Source organism: Monodelphis domestica, chromosome 5, assembly GCF_027887165.1.
Source record: "Monodelphis domestica isolate mMonDom1 chromosome 5, mMonDom1.pri, whole genome shotgun sequence".
Taxonomy (NCBI): domain Eukaryota; kingdom Metazoa; phylum Chordata; class Mammalia; order Didelphimorphia; family Didelphidae; genus Monodelphis; species Monodelphis domestica.
This window is the reverse complement of record NC_077231.1, coordinates 136,677,942-136,696,448: the sequence shown is the minus strand read 5'-3', so window position 1 is coordinate 136,696,448 and position 18,507 is coordinate 136,677,942. Positions and strand designations below refer to the sequence as shown.

The 18,507-nt window shown below is 38.0% G+C and overlaps 1 protein-coding gene across 5 annotated transcripts in view; it reads left to right on the top strand.

Annotated features, from left to right (window-relative positions):
* The window catches only part of LMNTD1 (lamin tail domain containing 1), a 147,947-nt gene extending 139,541 nt beyond the window's left edge, over positions 1 to 8,406 (top strand). Inside the window, exons 12-14 of one of the 5 annotated variants that reach the window (XR_008912214.1) lie at positions 3,477 to 3,646; positions 5,215 to 5,427; positions 8,144 to 8,406. Coding sequence is in view for 2 of the 5 variants with exons in the window: in XM_056799418.1 (XP_056655396.1) it covers positions 3,477 to 3,503 (27 nt within the window). In the remaining 3 variants the exon portion in view is untranslated. Of the gene's footprint in view, positions 1 to 3,476; positions 5,526 to 8,143 lie in introns of those variants that run through there. The other 4 variants (XR_008912213.1, XR_008912212.1, XM_056799418.1 and 1 more) reach the window with 4 other exon arrangements.
* The last annotated feature ends 10,101 nt before the right edge of the window (positions 8,407 to 18,507 follow it).

Genomic DNA, 18,507 nt, shown 5'->3' with positions numbered 1-18,507 from the left:
AATTGTCAAATACAAAAAAGGATGAAATTCCTATGATTATAATGATCAGGGCAGGCTTATTAATTGGGGAGTAAGAGAGGGGAATTTTAGATGGAGCTAAATGAAAAGAAATAATTACTTCAAAGGCATAATCATAAATATGCAAACTTCTTAAATATGGGTCTTCATCTCCCTTCTGCCTTGCTGCTAATGACCTCAAATACTGAAGAAGAGAAAGGGATTAGGAGTTCCTATCGAATTTGGTCCCAAAATCCAAGTCCAAAACCCACCTTGGGTTTGAGTCCCAAGTGCCCTGACTTCTCGGGGCTTTGGTGCCAGGCTGGTTGCAACATCCCACTTGGAATCCTGCCTCCCAGGTTGCCATGGCTTAAACTCCCAGGTCTGGGGGAAAATGCTATCAGTACCTATAATAATTAAAATATGTTTGACAAATATAAGAATTTTTTTAATTGTGGTCGCCATTTATATTAATTAAATATTAAGTTATGAGACTTTTAGTAGCTTTGTTATAGCAAAATAGTGATAGTAAGAGAGGGAAATGTATGAAGGAGGTAGAAAATATTGCCTAGCTAAAAATGCCCTAAGTCGGAGTCCAAGTGCCTTCAGACTGAGAATGTGAATCCGAATGCAAATTTCACCAGCCCAAGAGAGTGTCTCCAGTCAGGCAGAGGTTGTGCTGCAAAGAGCAGTCTCTCACGCTAAGGAGGCAAGAGTCTCCCCTGAATAAACATCCCTCTTCCGAGTCTCCAATGCAGATTCACCAGAATCCAATATCCAAATCAGGAAGCTGAAATCAGAAGCTGGAAAAGAACCTCACCAGATCTCATGCCCACGAGGCAAAAGACGACAAAAAGAACTACTCCAAAGTCCCAGAGGCTCCCACTTATACACAGTTTTCTCCACCCATCAGTCCTCCTTGTCACATCTCAGGAATTAATTACAGTATCCCAATTTGCTAGGCAATGGACAGTGCTTGTGGTCTTTTAGGGTATGAACTTCCTTTATTAGTAAAAGGTTCTTGCTAATTAAGTGTTAATGACTAAGTGTGAAAGGCGGGGAATTCCAAGTTCTTGATTGATTAAATTAAAATGAACAAAAGGAGTTTAAATTCTCTTTCACATACCTGAAACTGGAAAGAAATGACACAGAACAGGGTACCCTGCCAGAAACTAGCTGATTTGGCCATGAGTACAACAAGCTCTCTTACCTATATAGGGAAGGCCATGAAAATGGGAAAATAAAAATTAAGTTTAGTTCCATTGGGTGGTTATTTTTTTTCATTTTTTTAAAGTACTCTAAACTGGTTGCAATATACGTGTATAGAGTAATAGTGATAAATAAGAATGGAAAAAGGTTGGGGTCACATTTTGAAACCATGCTAAGGAATTTTGATTTCATCCTTTATGCCCTGGGGAACAAGTGAAGGTTTTTGATTTAAAAGGTAATATAATTAGATCCATGCTTTAGGAAGATTACTCTGGCAGCAGTGTTTAAACTGCATTAAAAGTAAAGAGACCAATAAGGAGATTATTAGAATTGTCTATGTGAGGAATACAAGGACCTGAACCAAGATGTGTGCCACATACTTGGTCCTCATTGTAAAATGCTATCAGTAGTGCTAGATAGTGGTCACTATATCAACAACTGACTTTGAAAACAAAAACATTTGGGGTATCTATATTCTCTTGGGCTTACTTGTAGGATTCTTACAATCAGAGATTATGAAACTCTAAAAAAATCATTTGCAAACTTTGATTTAAAAGTACAATCACACACATATCATTTGTAGATTTTAAGTAAGAGACCCTAGCACTTATGAAATAATTCTGTTCTTTACCAAGAAGTTCCTGTTTATGGCTTTTTTTTTCCTTTCAAAGTTCCTTAGCCAAGAAAAGCAACTTCTCAATTCTAATGGAACTCTTTAAAAACTTTTGATTTGGCTTTTTTTTTTGAGTTTGTGTGTGTGTGTGTGTGTGTGAAAATTGAAGCAATAAGCTAAACACTAAAAGAGAGACTTTATTTAGTTTAGTTTTTCAGCCTCAAATTCTATAGTAACTTTCAATGCCTCATTTCTCAATCTTCCCATTTCCTTTCTTTTTCTATTGATATTCTATTCTTCCTTTAAGCTTCTATATCTATTCTTCATAAAACTATTTTTTCAACTGTCCTTCCTTCAATTTCAGCTAATATTCTATTCCTTGCTCTCCATGCTTCTCATATTGCTGTGCCACTGATGGGTCAGAAAGAGGTGAATGAGAGAAAGGCTTTCAAAAAGGCCTCAATATATCCCCTCAATGTCTTTGCTCTGGTCTTTACTTGGTGGGGGAAGAGAAATGGTGATGGCATGGGGGACAGTCGTGGGTTAACTGTCACTGTGTGTATATGTCAACTTGCAAATGAAACAGTTTCAGAAAAATACATTCATATAAAATTTTTTACCAGTTCCACTTACATTAGTGCACTCAGGATTATTCTCTGCCCCTTATTTCCCTTTTCCATAGTTGAAAGCCAAAAACACAGGTGTCTGCTGACAATCAGTTCTTGCATTAACAAAAATTTCTATAGAATCATCAAAAGCTAAATGTCTATCCATAGGAAAATTAGTAAATGCAGTTCCCAGTTTCTGTTTAGCTATTGGCATAGGTATCTACCTGAGGAAAACCACAAATGCATGCTTAAAAATTAAAAACTGCATTAGTCAATAAAGACCGGGAAGTGTTATGATAGGAATTTGGTGAGGAATGAACAAAAGGGAACATGTAAAAATTCAGATTTATTGGTTGGGAAGGGATGACTATTTAGAAATTGCCTAAAAATCTTTTGGCTGCCAAATCATTCCCAGCAATATCCAAGGTCAAATATCACAGCATCCATATCATACATAATATATATCACACAACACCCATTGCTCATTGTTAAAAAAAATAAATAACTAGAGAGTCCAGTCTTCACTAGAAAATGGACTCCCACAGCATGAAATAAATAATCAAATCAGTGGCCTGAAAAGTGCATCAGTCCCTCATTTCCTCTAGGAAAGGTTGGAGCACAAGAGTCAAAGTCCAGCTCCGTATTCCCTTTTCCATGATCACATTCAGAATATCCATGTTCCCAAGGCTGACAACAAGGCATTTTGCAAACAGCCTCTTTTCCCATATATTTCCAAAGCTGTCATTGCATTGATATGGGGCTCTCCCAGTGTGGAATTGCTTTTACCAACACAAATCAGCAGGTCTTCTGTAACTTACTATTTTTGAGTTGTTTTGGTCATTGAGAACATTTTGATTTGCCCATAGTCACCCACCCTAGTACGTGTCAGAGGCAGTACTTATATAATAGGTTTTCCTGACTCCAAGAATAGCTACTACTCCATTTTGATAGCAATAAAGGTTTAAAGGAGAGTTTTTTACTACCGTGCTCATGAGTTCACTGTGCTAAGTTACATTTCACCATGCATTAATAACTTTGTTTTTATCCAGGAGGAAGAAATTTCAATTCAAATCTAGTGAGCAATGGGACACCCCAATGTGCCATGTCCAGCCTTTATTACTTAAGAGACGAAGTCAGAAGCTAACAAGAAGGTGGCTCCTTTTAGAAAAGCATCATTTCTTATGACTGGTATATCAACTTCTCGAAGCAGGAGAGAGAGGTATTGGTCAGGCTAAGCTTTTATTAGCCAAGTAGCCAAGAGGAAAAGTAATGGTCAAAAGCAAAGCAACTCCAGTCTTTATTTTGGCACAGAGTGCCTGAAAACCACTCCTTTCCATCCTTCCTACCCCACAAAGTGGCAGGTCTACAAATCCTGCTATTTGTGCTGATGCATTTTCCAAAAGCATATTGTGACAGGAAATTCTAAGTCTGTGATCTAGACAGGCTGTCTACTCCAGGACACATGCTCTTGAAGGTAGACACTCTGCTTAGCTTTAATTACTTTGGCTTTCCAGTATCTGGCAGTGATATGTGAAGGCATCCATTAGGATTTTTAACTTTAACCCATTTACAAGTTATCCCCTGTAACCAAATTCTTCTGATCCCTAATATTCACAAACTTGAGTAGAAAATCTCAAGAGTAGGAAATCCCAGTGGAATGACCATTTTCTAAATTGTGTAGTCTGATTAAAACTATGCCGTCTCTCCCTTTAACCTTGGCTCCTCTCAAAAGCATTGAGGTTAAAAATTGGGGTATATACAACTGCTGCTAATGCCTCCACAGCTTGCATCAGAATATTGGTCTTACTTTTGGCTAAAGAGAAAGCCTGCGCCTTACAGATCATGCCATTTAAATAACTGCCTTTATAAAGCCAAATGTCGGAGAAAGGATTACACGTGCAGAAAGATGTGAGCGTATACTGCCCTTGGGATGATAGGTGAGGAGGAACTTAGAATATGAAGACCATGTGCTAGGTCTAAGAAGCTTGTAGTCTTGTTGGCTTAAATCTAGCCAGCTAATATTAAATCAGTGCTGTTCTATCTTAGTCATGTCTTGTACCTGAGAAGATGCAGATGATATATATCCCCTTATTATCCACTTGATTCTATTGTTGAACACAATTGCTTATTATAGATTTTGAAATTGATTTTTAAAAAAAGGATTTATACTAATCCCTGTGTAATAGTGTAGTGCTCATTCACCCAGACTATTCACATTAATAGCTCCCCATTAGGTCCCTTAGGAATAGACCTGTATATTTTCAGAATACTGTCAATAATACGTCAGGGCACTTTGCATCATTAAGCTTTTAATCTTGGTCATAGGTTTGCCAAGTTGAGGTTGTTCTACTTTTTTTAATTTTTGTGGTTGCTATAGAAACAATATCGACACGATGTGAGGAAAACACAGGGGCAACCAAAAGTGTACAATAAAAGTTGATCTATTCCCTTGTTTATTATTTTTTTCTATCTGGAATGACTATCCTGTTCACAGTAGGAGTATAAACATAGTCAAATCAAACCTGAAGACGAAGAAATCTCATTCCTTATAGTTTCCCTTTTCACCCCCTTTTCCTCCTCTCAATGCTCCGTAGCAGGGCTACACAAAGCCAGTCAGTGTTAAGGCTCTTAGAGGCAGCCTATCCCCCATGACTGACTCAAAACATGTTTGATCCAGAACAGTTTCCCTTGTACTTAGCTGATATAATATCAAGGAACTCTTATCTAAATGTCTCAGATTCATTTGTATCTAATAAAAGATTGTCTCCTTTGATCTCTTTTCCACAGGATTCCCCCTGTACTCTTGAGTGTTTATTCCTGATCAATATGGTTCCATTTATGGAGAGTTGCTGCTGAAGTATAAGCTTCTTAGAACATCTAGCCATTTACTCCCTCAGGTGGAGGTTCCCCAAACTAGTTTCAACACAGAGCAATTTGGTCATAAATCTATAAATGCTGGTCTGGAAGGCCTGAAAGTATCCAGTAGCCCCTGGGATAAAGGTGAGCAAGGGCAGGAAGATTTGGGAGCCAAATAAAGGAGAGAAGGAACATAGAGTACATGAACTATACACAGTGAAAAAATAAAACTCTGGATGATTGATATGTGTTATATATACCATATGAGGGAGGTATGAGGTGGGTGAGCAGGTCAGTGAAGTGTGTGTGTATGTGTGCATGTGTGTGTGTGAGAGAGAGAGAGAGAGAGAGAGAGAGAGAGAGAGAGAGAGAGAGAGAGAGAAGGAGAAAGAGAAGAGACAGCGCAAAAGAGAGAAGAGTGAAAGAGGGAGGAGAGAAAAGGAGAGAGAAGGAGAAAGAGAAATAGAAAAAAGAAAGAGAGAAAGAGAGCAAAGAGAGAAGTGAGAGAGAGGAGAAAGAGAAATAGAAAAAAGAGAGAAAAAGAGAAAAGAGAGAAAATGGAGAGAGAGAAGAGATATAGCACAAAGGAGAGAAGAATGAAAGAGTGAAAGAGGGAGGAGAGAGAAAAAAGAGAGAGGAGAAAGAGAAATAGAAAAAAGAAAGAGAGAAGGAAGAGAGAAAAGAGAAACAGAGAGAGAGAGAGAGAGAGAGAGAGAGAGAGAGAGAGAGAGAGAGAGAGAGAGAGAGAGAGAGAGAGAGAGAGAGAGAGAGAAACAGGAGAGAGAGAATTTAAGGAAACATTTAAGTAAGGGACAGTAAGAATGTAAAGAAATAAGGATACAGAGTGAAGCTAGAAGGTGTGGTATGTGCATAATGAAGATGGAGAAGGGACCAGGGCGTGCAGAAGGAGAGTAACCCTTTCATGCCCCAGTTCACCTTTAAGTACTTGTACATGATAGTCCAATGATAAGTACAGATGTTTTATATCCCACATGGCCCCACACCTAGAGAGCTAAACTAGAAATTTCACTAAATTAGACATTTTTTCAGAATCCCACTTTACATCAGGTAGAATTCCAATAATGCCAATAACAATAGTTAGTATATTGATATAATATTTTAATGTTTGCAAAGTGATATATGAGCGTGTATGCATATATCACAGCAACAACTCTGGGAAGGAGGTGTTCTTATATCTCCACTTTATAGATGAGGAAACAGACTGAGAAGGTTAAGTGACTGCTCAGGGCCACACAATTAGTAAGTGTCTGAGGAAAGATTCAAACTCAGTTTTCCTAACATTTAAGTTTAATAGTCTATCGACCACAATGAAAATTTTGTTCTGAAGTTATGGTCTTACTCCTTCAGGAAATATTATGTCCAGTGGGTCACCTGCTTTGATTAAAGCAAGAGTTCCTAATTTGGGGGAGGTCATATACCTCTTTGGCAATCTACTGAAACCTAAGAACTTCTCAGAATAATGCATTTTAGCACACTCAAAAAAAAAATGCATAGAGTTATAAAGGAAACTAATTAATATATTGAAATAGCAAATCAAAATGTGTTTTTTTTAGTTCGCAGACCCAAGGTTAAGAACCCATGACTTAGAGTCTTTCATTTCTCCATCTATAAGGGTTTCTGATTACACTAATGACAAAATGTAATCAAGATTCCACATTGATAGGAAAAACAGGAACAGGTGGGCCATTATTCAAGAGCCTTTTAAACATTCCATCAGCAAAATAAAAGACAGAGGTTGGGCCTTCAAGTTTAGGCAGTCCTAAGCAGCTATCAAAAGGGGTTTGCCACATATCTATTCTAGAACTACTCTGGGGCACTGGAAAACTCAGTATTTTATTTCTACCATCTAGGACTTAATACATACTTTGCAATGACTCTTAAAAAGTACTTAAGTAACTGTAAAACAAATTAATCTTTTAAGGCTGAATCATCTAGTTATATAAAAAATGGATTTTATCCCCCATACTTGGGTGATTTTTTTTAACCCTTACCTTCTGTCTTGGAACCAATAATATGTATTGGTTCCAAGACAAAAGAGTGGTAAGGGCTAGGCAATGGGGGTCAAATGACTTGTCCAGGGTCACACAGCTGAGAAGTATCTGAGGCCAGATTTGAACCTAGGACCTCCCGTCTCTAGGTCTGGCTTTCAATCCACTGAACTACCCAGCTGCCCCCTTGGGTGATTTTTTAAAAAGATATATATGCACATAATTTCATTATTTAGATAGGATATGATAAAAATCAAGTAAAGAATCCAAACACAAAGTCCCACAATGAAGTGTTCCAAAATTCTAATGAACTTTGAAGAAGCATCTAAATTGTAAGAAGAATGTCAGAGCTAGACTTCTTCTGGGTAACCATCCCCCACTATCAGTAGTGGAAGTTTTAGCCATTTGGGTAAGTATTAAAACTCTAATAATATTAGTTTCTGTTTATTTAAAAGAAATGAAGTCAAAGCTCAGTTATCTTAATTTCTAGAGCATAGTACTAACATGACTGTCCAAAAGGCATTTATAGACTTTCAGAGAAAACATATCTTCCTAATGTTTATCCTTGGGTTAATATTGTAGTGATTTCCTGAAATAACACTAATATTAATAGGATAAGAGAAGGGGGTGTTGAATAAATAAACACCAAGGAAAAACTAGCCTATGAGTAAAAGGTATGTCACATTCTAACCGAAAACATTGTTGTGGTTGCACCAGAATTTCTTTAGAAGAGGTTTCTATAAGCAAGAAATTGATTTGTTTTCCAATGAATAAATTTGGTCTTGCTGCACCAGCAGAAGGTAGAAGTCAGTGATCAATTTTTTAAATTGTATTTAAGTTGAACAAACCAGAAGGAAGAGGAAAGATGACAAAGAGACACATGTAAGGATCATCCTTTCCTGTCCCAATTTTGCTGAAGACACAAGACTGAACACACAGACAGATGTTATCTTCTCATTTAATGTCACAGGAAAAAACGTGTTTTTCTTTTCTTTTCTTTTCTCTGGGTACCATTAGAGTTTTAACCAAATTCAGGCCAAATACCTTCACTGGAGAATGAACTCAGCAGTCCCCACAAGCAAGTAGTTACCTGAAATAAAATAGTTCTGGGGAATCATTGGACTAGCATCAATGAAAACTCTAAAAGCTTAAGTTGGAAGAACACTAATTAGCAGAAATGACAGAAATTAAGGCAGTCCACATTAAAAAGTTCTTGTTGTAGACTTTTTCTTTAATATATCCTATCCATAAAAGAAGATTCTCAAAGGATAACAAATCTGCTTCATGCTTAGCTGTTTCCTGAAGCAAATCACTTAACTTTCCTTCTTCCTTTTTTGCAACATGTGACACTTGGACAGGACTATTTTGAGGACAGCATTTTGTAAGCCTTCAAAGTGCTATATAAAGGTGAATTCTTTTGTAAGTTATGCCATTGGCTCTTGATAGAGTGAGCTTTCACAAATCCATTGGAGAAGATGGCAAAGCAGCACAGATAAGAAGATAGATCGCCTATATCATGCTCCTGAAATGAGTAAAGTGACTACACCTGGCATTTCAGCCAAGTCCTGTTTTAGCCAAGTTTTCCAAAGGTCTTGTTTTCACACTTCATTTCACAAGTAGACAAAGCCTTAAGGGTCATTCAGCAGACTTGCAATTTCTTAATAGCATTTATATAGTGATTACTGTGTGCCAACCACCATGCCAAGTGCTTCACAATTATCTCACTTGATCCTGACAACCCCCCCTGGGAGCTAGATGCTGTAATCTTCATTTAACAGATGAGGAAACTGAGGCAATGGGTCTAATGACTTGCCTAGGATAGTGCCTGAGGCAGGATTTGTGATGCCAGACTTAAATTCTGGTCTTTCTGACTCCCATTCCAGCACTCTATTCAATGTATCACCTCACTGCAAATTGCTTGATCTTTTGAGCTTTTGCTTATACCTTCAATTAAGAGAAAGTGTTTTAAATCAAAGCAAGCTTTAATGGGCAATTTTATGTCTAGGATTCTGGTTCCAAAATGTCTGTCACCACCTAGAGCATTTTAATTTAGCTATTTACACATTCTTCACAGTCTGTTAAATATCCAGGAGGCAAAAACATACATGCAATGTAGAATCTAACAGTGAAGTTCATTTTGAAAAAATATATGTTGACTAGAGACCTGGAAGAAATGTCTCTGAATTCTACCTTAGACACTTCTAAGCTGTATGACCCTAGGCAAATCACTTAACTTTTCAGCATAGTTTTCTCATCTATAAAATAAGAATAGTAAGAACACTTACCTCATAGGATTCAAGAGAGATAATATAAAACACTACAATCAAAGCACTAAATTAAAATCAGCTATTATTTTGAATAAACAATGAAGAGGGAAAATACTTTGTAAACCCTAAGAGCAGCATGGAAACGAGCTATGATTACTTCAATAGAAGGTAGTCCCATTGGTAGGAGCATTCCCTCCATCAGTGTAAACTTTGAAACATGGGATTTTATAAACTATCCTGTGAAATTCTAATATTCTCCCCTAGAGCTTCCACAGAGGATTTTCCAACATTCTAAAGGCCTTATTCTAGCTCTTTTTATATTTCATGGGTACCAATATACCATTTATCTATGATCTCCCACTCTTGCTATAGGATAGTCCCCACATAAAATCATATTTTTCCTGAATTGTATTCTTTATAGCACCTCTGGCAAATATGCTGCAATATCCTGATGTCCACCATTTTCCATTCCATTGTTCCACAAGTCGCTTTGATGCTACTGAAGATTGTATCATTCCACAATTCACAACCATAAAGCAACATTGGAAGACCATTTTTGCTGGTTAGAGCTTGAGATTATTAAAAGCACTGGAAATGTTCTCATATACAATCTAGTCTATACTCTTCCAACAATGAACCCAATCTACAGTCCTACTCCCAGATAGATTTCTAGTCTTCTAACTATGCCATCATTTGGTAAATAGGCTTTTCCCCTCCATTTTGATTTTTTCCTGCATTAATTATCAGAGTTTTGTCTTTTAAAGCTTTTATATCATTGTAGATGCCCTTTAATGTTCTGGGACTTAATGAGTTTATAAGGAGCACAGGATAGTACACACCTTTGATGACTATGCATCCCCCAATTCTATGCTTTCCTTGATAGTAACAATTAGAGGGTAGCTGAATATTTGTCTCTCTGGTCACATTTACAAAGTGGTCTTGTTGCAAGACAGGATTTGAGGTTGTCTTCATCAATTCAAATACTTTAAAAAATTCTCCATAAAATAAATAAAGCATTATCTTATATAGTATTATCTGAACCTGACACTCAGTTGTATGATGGAAAATATGTGATGAGCTATATGAAATGGTTTGAGAAAGCCTACTTGTTCTCATAGTCATTATGTGTACTCTTAATATATGTGCAGATCATTCCCAAAGATTTCTTAACATAAAAAAGTCAACATATGCATTGGTAATTATTAATTGCCTCTTAAGGATTGGGAGGGGGGTTGGGTAAGGATGTTTTCCATTATTGTTCCATTCTCTTCATTTTTGTCTCCATTGAGATCTTTTTTTAAAATGTTCACTTAATGTAGAGGTTCTTAACTTGGATTTCATAGAGTACCACCATACTCCCTCCACCCATCCCAAGAAGTCCATGAATAGATTTAAGAGGTTCCAGGTACTTGGATGGTAAAATAATTACATCGTTGTTTTTACTAACCTCTAACTGAAATTTAGTATTGTGATTATTTTAAATACCTAAAAATATTCCAACCAAAAAAAAATTTTACCACATTATCAACAGGATCTATAACACTCAAAAAAGCTAAGAATCCCTACCTTAATACCCTCAAAACTTGTGTTGTTTTCAATATATAATTGCTGGGCCTCTAGTTAATATCCTCTAGCCATTCTTCCTGACTTTTTCTCCTTAAATACCATTTAAAATTCCTTGTATACCATATCTTCAACTGAATTTTGGGGTCCTAATAGGGGGCTTCTGATGGCATTGATAGAGAAAATAGATCATTTTGGAAATATAAATGTGTTCCATATTTTTCATATATTTGTCTTCCTGCCAATACCACCTATGAATTCTCAAAATGACAGGTCCTAGGTCTCATGCCAAGGTTTCTGTCAACTTGTTTTTGCTTTCACTGCTTTTATGAGGTGATTCTGCCATCATCCTGTTTAGCATTAGTCAAATGAGTTGGTATTCTAAGTTGGTGGTGTCCTTGGCTACCATCTCTGTCCACTTGGGAAAACGTTTGAGTCTCTGCTGGCAAAACAGTTTCTAGGATCTTTTGGTTGCCTCTTGGCATCATTTATACTTGTTGAGTTTTTTAAATAGTTGCTAAGAACCAAGGTCTTTGCCTTTCGATTTTCTAATTTTCAGCATTAATACCTTATTTGAATAAACTAAATGGAAGCTTTTGCATTTGTAGGTTGGCTTCTCTCATCATTACTCTCAAGTTGATGTTGACTTTGGTCTTTAATTAGTCCATCATTTGGCTACACATTTGGTGGTTTATTTTGCTAAGATATCAAAACAGAATGAGTTTCCTTTTTTTGTAATGTTGGTTGCTGTTTTCCATGCTAGTGCCTTCAAATTCTTCTTTTTGAAAGAAATATTAACAATATATAAGCATAAGGTTTCTGAGTAATATACAAGTCTTCAATGTTCTTTATTACTCAATCGTGATCTGTATTTTCTAATATTTTGCCATCTCATCATCCATCTCTGCAATGAAATTACCAAGTCTCAAAATATACAATTAATAACATGTCTCAAATAAATTGATTCAAGAGAATCTTGTCAGTTTTTGGGGTAGAGCCTTTCCCTTCCTCCTCTGAAATTGATATTGATGCATAAACTGCAATTATTATCATTCTGCTTCTTTTGCTTATGATCATCATAAGCAATACAATAGGAAAAGACAACTCTTACTTTGCATCTTAGAATTAATACCATGTATGGGTTCTAAGGCAGAAGAGTGATAAGGACTAGGCAAGTAAATTTAAATGACTTGCCCAGGGTCATACAGCTAGGAAGTATAGGAGGTCAGATTTGAACCCAAGATCTTTCATCTTCAGGCTAATCACTCACTCTATTCACTGAGCCAACTGGCTACCCCCTGAAATGTTGTTTTTTGTTGCCTCTAGGTGCTTGATGAAATCACCTACTTCAACTTCTTTGCCTTTCCAAGGAGAATCTGGAGATATCTTTCCATTTAGTTGAAAATGTCTTGCCTTCTAGTTTAATTTCTCTCAAGAATGTATTATGACTTTTATTAATTCCAATAGTATGTCAGTTTGTCACTGAACAAGTCTCAAGGTATCAACAGTTAACATTTAATAGTCTAAAATTGTATCATTTCTCCTCTTCACCCTTTTTGGGGGAATCCTACCACTGTTACTGTGGAAGCAGGAGAATTCACATTTTTATTTTTCTTTGTTTTATATCTTTCCCTGGACAAAGAATTCCTCATTTGATGGTCAACTAGTCTACTGTTGATCAGCCTCTTCATACCTGGCTCACCTGAGCTGATCATTGGGCAAAAGACTCAGATTCTCATTGGGAAAATGCTATAAGCCAGAGCACTCCAATGTTGACAACTGGTTGACACAGCTTTCAAGCACCCAGAGTCCCCTCCCATCCACCTTAAAACAAGAGTGTAAGGCTGAGAGTTTGATGAGTTATAATTAGTATTCGGCAAGCATTTACTTTCACCAGAGAGAGCTCGCACTGGGGATACAAGGACAAACAAAATAGTCCTTTCCCTCAAGGAGCTTATCAAGAGAAACAGCATGCATATAAACAAATACGGAAGTAAATAATATATACATATATTGTATGACAATCAATTGTGAATAATTTAGGTATTATTAAACATACAATGATCCAAGACAATTCCAAAGGAGTCATGATAAAAAATCTTATCCACTATCAGAAAAGGACTGATGGAGTCTCAATGCAGATCAAAGCATACCATTTTTTACTTTATTTTGTATTTGTAATGTTAGTTGCATTTTTTTAATAGTATGTGATTTCTTCTACAATATGACAGAGATGAAAATATGTATTACATGATTGCACATGTAAAATCTAAATCAAATTGCTTATTGTCTCAGGGAGATGGCAGGGGAGGGAAGAAAAGAATTTGGAACTCATACAGTAAGAAAACCTGTTAAAAATCATTTCTACATATAAATGGGGGGGGGGAGAAACTTTAAACAATATACGCAAACACAAAATAAGGATAAAATAATTTCAGCAGCAATACTACCAGCTAGAGAGATCAAGAAAGGCCTCATATGGAATGCTTTGAGGAGAGCAAGAAGTTCTTACAGGAGGAGAGGAGAGAGGAAAGCATTCAACCCATGGAGAAGAAGCTAAGCACAGGCAAGGAAGAAATGGAATGTTTTGTACAAGAGATAGTAATTATTAGATAGTAACCAGTTTTATTGGAATATAGAGTGTATGAAAGGAAGTGATATTTGGAAAGGTAAAACTGGAGCCAGATTGTGAAGAACTTTAGATGTGAAACAGAACAATTTATTTTTTATCCTAAAGGCAATAGGGAGCCACAGAAACTATTCAGGGTGTTTAGTCTGGAAAAGAGTATAAAATCAGGGGAACAAAATTTGTGTTTTTCTATTATGTATGTATGTATGTACATACAAATACATATAAATATAGTGTAAACCTCAAAATTTCTTAGACTTATAAATGTTGGAAATTTCACCATTGGGAAATTTCATACTTGAAAAATTTCCTATTGATAGTGGGTCTTGGCTATTGGAATGTGAACCCCATTGACATGAGAGTTTCCCCCTCCTCCCTTCTTAAGATTACTTTAGGACAGAAACCTTTTGCTGAACAATGGAAAGGACTTTGACCTATGCTTAAGCATAGAACAGGAATTTCTTTGAGTCATGATTGATTTTGGAATTGATACAATGGAGATACTTGGAATCAATCTCCACCCTACTCAGTCCTAACAGGATTGAGAAAGGGCTGCAGCCTAGATCAAAATTTAATTATTCCAATCTCTACCCTACTCAGGGTAACAGGATTTAGGAAGGGCTGTAGCAAAGGATCAAAGATTTAATTATTTGAAAATATGACCTTCAACAGACATGTGCAAAGCCAGAGACCTCTGGGCGGTCCTGGGTTAAGCTAGAGCCTCCATTGGCACAGGGAAATTGATGGACAGTGATTGGTAGATGGGAGAACTGAGGGGAGGCAACTTGGATGGTTTCCTTAAAGAGATAAGGGGTCTGAAGACTCAGGGTGGGGGGTTTTAGGAGTTTGTCGGAGTGGTTGCAGGGTGCTCGGAGAAGCTCGCTCTGAAGGAAGCTGAAGGTGGGGGCTCTGAGACTGTTTCTCCATTTTGGTCACTTGAGTAATAGGGACTGATCTCTTTTATTTGCCCCAGCTATCTAAGGGCTTGGGCCTTTTGGCCCAGCCTAAACAGAAGGGGTATTTAAGCCCTATTCCCTTCTCTCCCCTTTCTCTCTACCTCTATCTCTCTATCTCTAATTTCTTTCTTCCTCCTGTTTGTAATTAAAACTCCATAAAAGGTTGACAGCTGACTTGAGTTTTCATTTAGGAATTACATAGCTGAATTCCTTGGCGACCTTAAATTAATATATATCAGTCTTTTAAAAGTTATTTTCTTGTCACAATAGTATATAGACATCTACATATATATATTCATACTCACTATAAATAGAAAGGTAGATATTGCCATCTGATGGACTGTGTGCCTTCCATCTCATGTTTCACTTAGCTCCAACCTGATCTCCTACTATCTCTGAGGAGAGGTGTTCTGATTAAAAATCTCTAGAGACTGTGTATTAATATATAGTTATTTATTAGTAAAAGGTGGAGAAAGAGGAGAGAGAGAGAGAGAGACAGAGAGAGAGAGACAGAGAGAGAGAGAGAGAGATCACCTGGCCACCCTAACTAAAAGTTTCCAAGCTGAACCACCCTTCCTCAGCTCCCCCTCCCAGCCAAGCTTGCAGCCCTCAGTGCAAGTGGTGGCAAGCTAACATTGCTCAGTCAGAAGACATAAAACCTGTGGATTAGGCCAAGAAGAGAGTGCCAACTGGTCCCAGAAGAAAAGGGCCTCCTCAAGCTTCCCCTTACAAGTCTTTTCCCTCCTACTCAGTCTCTGATTGGACTTGCTTAATTTCAGTCCAAATCCCCAGTCCTGTATTCCAGTCATGTCACCCACAGGGACTTTCAGACATGTCACTCTTGGACTTTTACTAGCCCTTTGCCAGAATGCCATGTAGACACCTGTGTGTAGCCAGTCAAAGACAAGGCTGGTATCAAGGATCTGGTTTCCAAACAATGTGAGTATAATTTATATTACATTCACATAGAGGACTAGTACCTTCCACTTAAGGGTCAACATTCTTACACCTGATGAGACCCCAAACCCAGGGATTCTGAACCTCCAGCCTCACTGGCAAACCTTTTGGGAGTTCAAGTGCCCAAAGGGCGAGTTCAAGCTGTCTGTGAGCCCTGGAATTACCAGAGAGCTAAAGGAGGAAGTGCTTGCTTTGAGTAGCTGGACAGAGGGGTGAGGCATGCAAAAAATGACCTTGAGCACTGGGAAGAGGGGTGACAGAGGAGCTGCCCGAGTGCAGGTTCTGCAGGTGTCACATCTTCGCCAATGCTGCCCTATAGGTCACCACCCAAATCCTATTCGCCATCCCCTAATGCCCAACTCTTTATTCCCATCTTCCATTCCAAAGGTCTAGCCAAATGTTGCCCACTCCTAACCCTGTGCCCCCTCTGCCATCCCCACTGTTATCACTTATTTTCAGACTCTCCCTCTCTACTGGCTCATTTGCTCCTGCCTACAAACATGCCCACATTTCTCTATCCTGAAAAAACTCCTCAGTTGACCCTTCTAGCCCTGATGGTCATTCAGTATCTCTTCTGCCCTCTGTTGCTAAAAAAAAAAAACGTGGTCTACAACTTGTGCCTCTATTCTCTTTCCTCTCACTTTCTTCTTACTCCCTTAAAAGTTGATTTGCAATCTTATCATTCCACTGAAACTGCCTTCTCCATATATGAATATGAAAAAAAAATTTTTAAGTATTTTACTTTGTGGGCAATTAGGTGGCTCAGTGGATAGAGAGTTAGGCTTGGCAAGGGGCAGTCCTAGATTCAAATCTGGATGTAGTTACTGTCTGGCTGTGTGACCCTGGGCAAGTGTAATATTTTAGATTATGAGTCGTCACTTAACCCCATTGCCTATCCCTTTCCACTCTTCTGCCTTAGAACAAATATATAGTATTGATTCTAAAATAGAAGGTAAGAGTTTTTTTAAAGTATATATTTTTCAATACATAATGTCACACTTGACCAGAGTTCAAGAATTCCAAAATTTTGATGGAGGATGACGGTGGGCAGTGAGGGGTAGCAATAGAAATGGCCCCTTCGTACTCTGAAATCTTGCATTTCTTACCAGTTAGAACTAGTTAAACAAAAATTATAGCAATGGTAAAGAACAAATTGCAAGCATTAATCATCAGTGCTGGTTCAGTAATATAATATGCTGGATCATCAGCTTTGTGCCTAATCTGTTTTATTAATTACTTATATTGTTCTTTATTTACCTTATATCTGAACTGTTAGGACTACACTACATCCCCCTTCCCAAGTTCCCATTCCAGAAGAGCATCAAGACCTCTCCCACATTGACAAATGATGACAAGGTTGACAATGGGGGAATATAGGGAATGAGCATTGGAGACAGTGGCATTCCAGAAGAATACCCCAAATCTGCACATGATCATTATTCCCTATGATGTACATATCAAACCCCAAGACACACCTCCACCTGAATTTGACCATGCCCATTTTCCAGTATTTGGGGGGAAAGTGAAGACTTCTCTGAATGGGAGATGACTAGCTCCAATCTGAATAAATATGCCAACCCTGATCCACAGAGCCAGCACTGCTCTTCCATCAGCTCCAGAGAGGATACTCTACTAATCCCTGGGCTTATCCATCAGCCTTAAGGCTATCTGATTAGCCCCCAAACTATTCCACCAGCTCTTGGGCCATTATTATACCACCTTAAACTTCTTCAAATAAAAATCTTTTCTTACTTCTAGATTGAATGGAATTTGAGTTTCCCATTTTGGGGGCAAGACCCTGCTACAAAGTTGGGTGTGTTTCTCCCACAATAATTTCATTGGTACAGGTATTCCATGTACCTATGCCCAAAGCCTGTCCTGCAGAATGCTTGTGTGCTTCTCCTAGTTGTGGCTAAGTGTGCAGTGAATGTAAGGAGCTTACACCTAGATGGGCACTAATCTCCTGACTCTCCCATAGTATTCCCATCTCCTTACTACCAGGAATAATACTGAAAATATTTGCCACTACTGCCATAATTGTTCATTAGAAATTGCTGTGACTGAAAAATCCGTCACCCTAAAGTCAACCTAGTGATGAGTCTGTGGTGGCAAAGAGAGGGAGGCACGATATGGTCCCTTTGTTAGCACGAACAATGCCATTGTGTAACAAGTTTTCATTTTAGTGTTATACAGTTGGTTACCTTTTACCTCAATGTTTTGCCTCTCATTAACCCACCCCCATTTTTGTGCAAGTCCAACAAAAAGACCCTCCTGCTGGGAGCCGTCAGGCCACAACACCTTGACAGAGTCACATTTGGTAGCTAAGGAGGACACAAAGTGGCCCTTGGCAAGATGTGATTGCCCACTCTGTCCCCCTTCCATGACCTCCCTCATCAATGTCCCTTACCTATGGAATTGACATGATTATTATTCCCCGGAGTCTCAGAAGGAATAATGCAAGAGCAAAATAACTGTACCCTAATTCTCTAAAACATCACCAAAAGATCAGACCCTCAAACCCTATCCCAAAAGACTATCATGGGTTAACTTTTACTTAGGTACATAATCCCCAGCGAAACTGCAACTACAGGCCAAGCCCAAAACTTTCCCACTCACAGAAACCTATTCTCATGAAGCCAACACACAAATCAATCATAAAGGCCCCTACAAAATGTACAGGTACATCAAGCTTTAATATGCCTCAGTAACTCGATTTCACTAACCAGTAACTCAGAAACTCCCTAGTAAACCCTGAAAAATGATCGGTCTAAATTTGAATTGTGTTCCCAGTACCCCTCAACCTCAATGATACAATTGCTGAATTGTCTTTTAAGAACTGTTGA